Here is an 8,073-nt window from a genome sequence, read left to right as displayed (position 1 = left end):
TAATTAAAACGTAACATTTTAAACATAAGTGACTAAAATGTAACATGAGATAAACAAAAGTGACTATTTTGACAGTTTATCCTTAAAAAAATAAATAATAAAACTTAAAACGGTGAAAATAATATAAAAGAATAAAAGAAAATGCGAGTCACGTGCATGAAATTCCATGCTTTTGAAACCCTAGACATCAAGAGGAACCCATCCGGCCACGTGTTTCTCTTCATTCAATCCAACGATAACACCTCCTAAGAAATCGTGGTGATCCATCATTGGTTCAAAGTGTCAAACCACAATACGCAATTAACCGAACCGCCCGAAACTTTCCCGAATCGGGAAAAAACCTAAAGCTCGTGTCCCACCAAAGAGTTTCTTAATCCCGTAATACCTATCTCATCAGTCGCCACGTGTTATGTCTACCCCATCAAATCTTTGCCACGTCGTCCCGAATAAATCTAAGGTAAAATGTTGCCACGTTTACAATTACGTACGGCAGTTTAACCATGGCCCCAAAGCTTCATTATCGTGTATATATATGTGGATGTTATGGTTTAGTTACGTTGTGTGTTTTCCAAGTAGAAAATCTTACATGAACTGTGTTGTTGGAAGAAAGCCAAGGTTTGTACATATAATTCTGGGTTTGTTTCTGAGTTTGTCTGAGAAAATGGAAGGGGAATCATCGAGCTTGCAGATTCATAGAACATCATCTATAGAGAACGAGCCAAGGACCTTGAGTATTGATCAAATCCAATATGCAAGGGTACTGAGTTTGTAACCTTAACTTTTAGTTTTTAAAAAGTACTACAAAGTGAGTTTTGATTGAACTGAGTTTAAAACAGGAGGCAGCCATGTATGTGGTGAATACCAGGAGCATAGAAGAAGCCATGAATATCTTCACACAGGTATGTTTTGTCCTTTTTCTTTTTTGGCCATAAGGCAAACATCACTTTGTTAATTAGGTATCATGGATTTGATGATTATAATATACAAAGATATGTAATTAGGTATCATGGATTTGATGATTATAATATACAAAGATATGTACGAATGCAAAGCGAAGAACGCAGCAAGACTAGAATCATGATTAGTTCATACTATCACGACTCCATTTTTGTTTTTCATGGATTTACAATATAATCTAAATTAGAAATATGATTTATTTTGTGAAGTTGTGAAGATTTTTTGTGTTGTTTGAACCACAACAGGGACTAGAGCCGGTAGTTGAAGTTGCAAGGGACAAGATGGAAACGGCGACGATAGAAGGAATAGAGTATCTACAAGATATAGGGTTGCAAGGAATGCGCGACGTCGTTTCTGCACCTTTCTAGACACTTGTTTCTTTCTAGAATCTTTAAGAGAGAATATGTATATATTTTGGTGTTGTAAGATACTTGTACAGGATAGAATTTTGGTTTTATTTCATTTTTGTTTTTCTTTGAAAATGAAGTATCGAGTGCTTCCTTCTGGTCCTATATACCAACTCTTGATAAAAAGGCAAATGCTACCTTTAATTGTGTTGTAACACTCCTACATAATTTAGTACGTATTTCCAATGTCCTTTATTCACATTATTGCCTATGAAAACTTATTCAAACTTGGGCTTTACATTTTGCTAACATTATCAATTTTTTCATTTTCAAAGAGAAGACGATTTTTAAATATAAACCATAAAATATAAATCATAAAACAGATATAAATTAACATAGCGTAGTAAATACAAATAACTAATTCGAGTTCGACTCAAAAGAATTTCTCTCGTTTGGATTGAGATAATTGTGAAGTTAATTCCTTAATTAAGAGTTAGGCAACACCTTAGCATAATTTTGCGGAATCGAGAATTCAAAATAGAGACTTTGGTTTGCAATGATTGTACAGTAGCAATAAATAAGAAAAGCATCACTTTTTAGTAAATACATGGAAAGCAAATTCCATAAAGTTAAATCATATTAGTCATCACCAGTAAACCATTTCAACGTGTCCACCTAACGTCCTCAACCAAAATTGAATATTGAGACAAGACAAACCAAACCCCACCTTAAAGATCTGCGAAAAAGTTGTTTGAACCGCTAAACCCAGCTCCTCCTTTATTTGCATTTTTAGTCTTGGTCCCTGTGCAAACAATGTATCAACAGTCAATGGAGATACGACACAAAATATCGGATATAGATTCTTTAGGAAAGATAAATGAATCCCACATGGCATTTCATATTATATGCTACAGTTGAAACCAAAAGTTTTCTACTGAATGCTACCGCTGCACTCAGGCTGGTTAATACTAGTCCACTCACATTACAGGATGCTGTAGTGATGGAACATTATATCTCCCTACTTCGGTAATATTGCTCAGTTTACATGATCTAGTTTACACAAAAGTATCAAGGCACACAAGCGAGCGAGCAAACCTTTCTTAGAATGAGAAGGATTATCATCCACATCCATCCCATCGCTATCACTGTCTGAACTGGCATCTTGACCTTTTGCAGCGTTTTCGGAACCTTGCAATATCTCATTGAGATCCCACAGCTGCATTAGAAACAAAAAAAAAAAAAAAAAAAAAAATTAAGTCCATCTTATTCAGATGTAAAGTCATCCACCAGAGCAGCTGGATTATCCCAATCTACTGAGAGACTTTGTTATAAGTCTAACGACTGCTATCAGACTGACTTTTGAGGCAAATAAACTCCATACTGTTTATGACTGTGCCAAAGAAAAGTTCCTCATGCACATGCAATCATTTGTATGCCAGACCAGATAATACCATATAAATTTCCAATATTTCATACAACATATCATTGCAATCTCATAAATAAAAGTAAAGTCAGCCAAAGGGGGAGATAAGTACATACCTTCAACATCTGATCATGTGATATACTGCCAAGAAATCTTCTATCATGAGAAAAAGCTATAATAAAAAGTAAGCAAGCATTTTCAGTAATCAAGGAAGAAAAAAAACTACAGGGAGAAAAGCACAGCAAGAAAGCCACCAACATTTTTAAAAGCTTAAATGGCAGATCTGATTTTGAATTATAATGGTAGTCAGTTGTTCTATAGTACGAATTAGCAACAATATTGTCTATAACATTATATAAATAGCTGAGAGAAGGCTTTCGTTTGCATTAATAAGCATATATAACATGCTAATATTAAAGGCCTACAAGCAAAACCAACGTATCAGCTTTTTCCACCAGCTTTTAAACATGGGCCTCTTGCTTTCTTAGTAATAAAGCAAATACATCATTCTTTCAAATAAACAAAAGCATATATAACAGGCCAATATTAAGCAGCTATAAGTATGTCCAAGCATAGGCTCTGTTTGGTTTCAACTTTTGAGGCCTGCATTTGTATATTTTCCATTTGCTTGCTTATCTTTTGTGATTAATCAGACACAAACTAAACAGATTTACATTCAATTAAAAGGAAGTAAATACTTCAAAGAAACAACCAACCCAAATATAAAGGTTGAAAATATAAGTAAGATTATATTTTTCTATGTCAAATTTTAAAATCTGAAATTATAAAAAGAGAAATCGCTTTTGTATCAAAATGCTACTGTTTGCTGTTTGTTTCTGAAACCGAAAGCAGGAAGTTAAAACAGGAAAACTAAAAGGAGCCTTCGTAAAATTTAGCCATGCCCAAAGATCCAATTAATTCTAACTCCAAAAGAACATAGTTAAGCAAAATGTTGATCACAAAGGGAGGAAGAATTATAATACCAAGGCCCTCAACTGGATATTCTGAATGCTCTGCAATTGGTTGTATGATTCTGTTAGGTAATATGCCTACCAGGCTGGGGAAATATTCAAACAAATTTAAATCAATGTTAGGACAGGCAGATCAAATCAACATCCAAATAAATATCTCCTCCTGTGCCCAACTCTCACCTGATGAGTCCATTCTCAGATCCTGTAATGAGTCTATCTTCATCAAGCTGACACAACAAAAATTAAAATGCAAACTGTTTATTGGTTATTTTAAGCCAACTGATATTAGAAGAATTTGGAAACCAGCTTACCTTCAACATAGCCTCCACAGAATTTGGAGAAAGATCAACAAAACGATCACTAGACAACCAAATGATGTATTAAGGGAACAAAATTAGGTGAAAATATCATAAAGAGAGAAGGGGGAGAGAAATTCAAAATCATGGAGGATTAAGAGAAATATAATGTAATAGGTTTTTAATGCACAATACCTGCAGTCCTTAAAAAATCCCCACGAATATAACAGCAAAGTTCCACCTTGTGATCCACAAATAACTTTCCGACCATTCTGGCAGATACAAGGCATATTAAGATAAAGTTAGGACAAGAAAGCAAAGCTAGATTATGAGAACTATCCTCAAACTCTCACTATAATAGGAGTTATTACAAACTATGCAATTATTTGCTTTTTAATAGCACATATCATTACTCATTACATAAAAGACAAATAATTTCTCTCAGAAAGGAAAGACTCATATCTTCAGAGGAAGAGGAGTCAAGCAATCAAAATAATCACAGCAACGGATTTCTCACAACAAAACTATACAGTTTGTTTCCTTCGTTAAAATTGATCATCCAAGTTATTGAAGCATTATCCTCTAGAAGAGAAGGGTTCATGGCATCTTTGCAATTAAATTTCCATAAATTCTATACTGATGTACAGCATAAATAAGGATTCCATATTAAGTTCAACTTATATTTTAGCGTGACTGGTGTTGGGAAATGTGCACAAAGACAAAGCCTTTAACATTTGCAAGTACAGCACCATAATTCCAAACCCTTCTAAAAGCCACTCTACTTCCATTAATTGGCAACTAGGCCACCTCGCTTATCTTTTGTTTAAGCCATTACACTTTCATGTACAAGTCAATTAATCCATGCATAGAGATAACTGCCAACTCTCCATTACATTTGATATTTGGGTTAAAGAAAATTGCTAGGTGAAGTAATAAAATAGAAAAGATACAATCAACTAAATGCCAATTATATATTGTTTAAATGATGAACTAAGTAAACAATATTTAGTAAAATTCACAGATGACAGCTTAAGTAAGTATCTAATCTAAACAACATTAGAAGAATAGTTTGATTAACATTTTAGAAAAAAAAGGAAGATACCACAAAACAGAAGAGAGAAAATGAAATTGAGAAGATTGGTGAGAGCAAAGAGGAAGGGAGAGAAGGTTCTATGGGATAAGAGAGAAAAGGGGAGAGATAGAGGGCTGTGACACTGGATCTGTTTTGTTGAGCTGAACAATGCCTAAAATCAGTGTTGTCAAGGCCACCGCTTAACGCATCTACGCATTGCACCTTAGCACTAGACAACAAAAGCGCTTCAAACCTTTTCGGGCAAGTTTATTTTTCGAGTGACAGATAATTTTGGCTTGCATTTGGAGCAGGTGGCTAACTTGACTATCCACTGCCTCTTAAGCTATAACACTACCACATAAGGAATGATAACAGAATATTTCAAGACCATCTTATTGCCCCAGCATAGCCCCAACCTCCTCATTCAACCATCTTTCACCTCTTCCTTTCTCCTTTTTCCAACCTTATCCTTTGTCTTTTCGAATGAAACTAAATTTAATCCAGGTCTCCTTTAATCTAAAATTAAACTACAATAGGTTTTAACTATGATTAAATGAAAAAAAGAAAAAGTAAATGACTATTACTTCAAAATAAAAGATTATCAATTAAAAACAATATTTAGTTTGATATATAATCTATTTTATATAAAACATAGTAATTTGAATGCAATATCTTCTTTCCTATTTCTCCATATCACCTGCTAAATGGGTTTTTTCCCCTTCCCATGTCACTACTTTGGAATTTTTTATCTTACATCACATATTTGATGGAGGTTCTACATACTCTATTATCCAAGAGTTCTAATGGCAGAAATCATAAAAAAAAGTAATGGTTAAAATGAAAATTTTGTAACAATAGAGTGGATTTTAGAATGGTTGACCAAAAGTAATTGGTGCAACCATGAAAACTGATCATTGACTAATTAAATGAATGCATATACCTTCATAACAACAACAGAACTAAGTTCGTCTTCAGAGAATTCAGAGCGTGTCTGAACCTATGATAAACAAAGAAATAAATAAATCAATTTTCCAAATCCATATCAAGCACAGCCAAAAAAATCTTCTGCGGTCAAATGTATATAATAGTTTAGAAAGGTTTCAAGCAAGAGCTTACTTTGTAAGTTCGAAGATTGCAAACAGATAGAGTCCCATCTCCACTTATCAATGAAAAATAAAGATATGTTAAGTGTGGACAAAACAATTAGGAAGAACATTCTTAGAGAGGAACGACTGAGTAATCACAAGGGAACAATGAAAAGAAGGAAAATGAGATAAAACTATGCTATGTGCATGTGCAAATGCATGGACACACACAACCAGGTTTATTGCAAAAGGAGAATAATGAAAGAAAGTATCATGGTCCTTTTTATCCCTTCTTTTTGGTTAATATCTTCCCAATAACCAAACTCATTTTTCTCTTAAACAAGGATGTGTTCAAGCTACAATTTATTTCAAAATTTGGCATTTCTTTAGCGTATATCACTCTTAATTGGAAAGCACAAGAAAACAAAATTTCATGAAATGATCAATTGACCTAAACCAGAACAATTTTTTAAAGATATAAGCGAATTACAGAAATAGGCAATAATTTAAGATAATTGCAAAGCCAGATACCTTGTTGTTAGCAATTTCATGGAATCAGATACAAAATTCATATCTGAAATGTAGTCTTCATGAGCATTAATGGAGCCAGAGCATGATCGTTGTCGGGTATCCCATACCTGCAAAGAAGGAAAGCAGATAGATCATGGTTACATGTTTAATACGCCATTAGCACCACAAAAAATCCATAGAAGCAATTAATAGAGAACCTTAATACAGCCTTCATCGTCTCCAGTGGCAACAGTGGATTCTGTAAGATTGATTAAACTATTGATCGCATTCCTGCACGTCCAAATAAAATAGTGTTTTAATAACCAATTAAAAAAAAATCAAAAGATAAAAAGTAGACCAAAATGCAGTGAGAACATACTCATGAGCATTTTCAAGACGAGCAATTACTGATCCGGTTTCAACATCCGTGGCTAGAATAGAACAATCTTTTGAACCCGTAGCCACAGCTAAACCCACAAACACAATCAACTATCATTAAATTAAATCACTGCGAGAAATACCGATTTAAAAAAGACAAAACAAAAAGCTTTACCTTGTCCGCCATTGATAAACCGAACTGTTCTACAGGACTCAGCATGAGCATGTAAGTCCAAGCATCTAAACAGAAAATAAATTAAAGAAAGCTCTTAGAAATTCAGAACCAGACACTTCCATCCATCGGTATTAACTTTGTAGACCCCTCCACAAACTTAATTATGAAAAGAAATATAAACCATTTAAACAAGGAAGATGAAAAATTTTGTACCTTTGTAGCGAGGAACCATCTGTATTATATTTGTATCTGTAAAAGAGAATGTATCTCAATAATAACTATTTTTGAAATATTAAAGAAACTGAAGAAGAGCGGAAGGGAAAGGAAGAATACAGATGAAGATCTCCGGTGATGAGAGAAACAGCGACAAGTTCTTTTAAAGGATGAAAATCGATACCAAAGGGAATTTCCCCTAAACTGGCCTCCATTACACTTTCAAACAAAACCTAACTAAAATATCCTAAAACCCTTTTTCTTCTCCTCCACTAAACGGCTGCCGCAGGGTTTATGTCTAGAGTTTAGGTATAAAGCGTCTTTTGGTTTAATATACCCTTTGGTAACTATATTTCACACTAATGTTAATTTGGTACATGAGTTTAACATTATTTGTGATAAAAAATAATAATAAATATTTATGCATTTGTCCAATTAAACAAATTCGATAAAAAATAATAATAAAGATTCGACAAAAAAACTCGTGTAATGGTTCGATGGTTAGAGATGACCAGATTCGAGTCGTGTTTGATGATCGGGTTTTGTCTTATAATTTACCGAAAAAATATTATGTTTACGTTGATGATTAGAAACATGTGGCTGTTGCTGAAAAGAAAGATACGACTTCTGAAAGCCCTGATGTTGA

General features: G+C 33.8%; 2 protein-coding genes across 2 annotated transcripts; one reads left to right on the top strand and one right to left on the bottom strand.

Moving 5' to 3' along the window:
• The first annotated feature begins 526 nt into the window (after positions 1-526).
• Positions 527-1,439, top strand: LOC108457680 (uncharacterized). The gene is made up of 3 exons (XM_017756752.2): positions 527-757; positions 837-899; positions 1,203-1,439. Exons 1-3 carry the CDS (start codon positions 533-535, stop codon positions 1,323-1,325), a joined length of 411 nt encoding a protein of 136 aa, XP_017612241.2. The 5' UTR covers positions 527-532; the 3' UTR covers positions 1,326-1,439.
• A 379-nt stretch (positions 1,440-1,818) lies between these two features.
• On the bottom strand, positions 1,819-7,756 carry LOC108457679 (WD repeat-containing protein 55). The gene is made up of 15 exons (XM_017756750.2): positions 7,548-7,756; positions 7,428-7,463; positions 7,215-7,279; positions 7,041-7,128; positions 6,880-6,952; positions 6,683-6,789; positions 6,183-6,225; positions 6,007-6,063; positions 4,190-4,266; positions 4,010-4,058; positions 3,879-3,925; positions 3,711-3,784; positions 2,844-2,899; positions 2,400-2,520; positions 1,819-2,106 (listed from the first exon to the last, which is right to left on the bottom strand). Exons 1-15 carry the CDS (start codon positions 7,640-7,642, stop codon positions 2,033-2,035), a joined length of 1,062 nt encoding a protein of 353 aa, XP_017612239.1. The 5' UTR covers positions 7,643-7,756; the 3' UTR covers positions 1,819-2,032.
• Positions 7,757-8,073: the final 317 nt, after the last annotated feature.

Source organism: Gossypium arboreum, chromosome 4 (genome assembly GCF_025698485.1).
Source record: "Gossypium arboreum isolate Shixiya-1 chromosome 4, ASM2569848v2, whole genome shotgun sequence".
Taxonomy (NCBI): domain Eukaryota; kingdom Viridiplantae; phylum Streptophyta; class Magnoliopsida; order Malvales; family Malvaceae; genus Gossypium; species Gossypium arboreum.
This window is presented reverse-complemented; position numbering and strand designations above follow the sequence as displayed.

Bases quoted from the DNA above. Each gene is read 5' to 3' on its own strand.
- LOC108457680 (XM_017756752.2), top strand. From the start codon at position 533: ATGTGGATGTTATGGTTTAGTTACGTTGTGTGTTTTCCAAGTAGAAAA. The intron at 758-836 runs GTACTGAGTTTG...AGTTTAAAACAG, and splicing joins ATCAAATCCAATATGCAAGG to GAGGCAGCCATGTATGTGGT. The intron at 900-1,202 runs GTATGTTTTGTC...GAACCACAACAG, and splicing joins CCATGAATATCTTCACACAG to GGACTAGAGCCGGTAGTTGA.
- LOC108457679 (XM_017756750.2), bottom strand. From the start codon at position 7,642: ATGGAGGCCAGTTTAGGGGAAATTCCCTTTGGTATCGATTTTCATCCT. The intron at 4,059-4,189 runs GTATTGTGCATT...TTGGTTGTCTAG, and splicing joins GGATTTTTTAAGGACTGCAG to TGATCGTTTTGTTGATCTTT. The intron at 2,521-2,843 runs GTATGTACTTAT...TTTCTAATGCAG, and splicing joins CACATGATCAGATGTTGAAG to CTGTGGGATCTCAATGAGAT.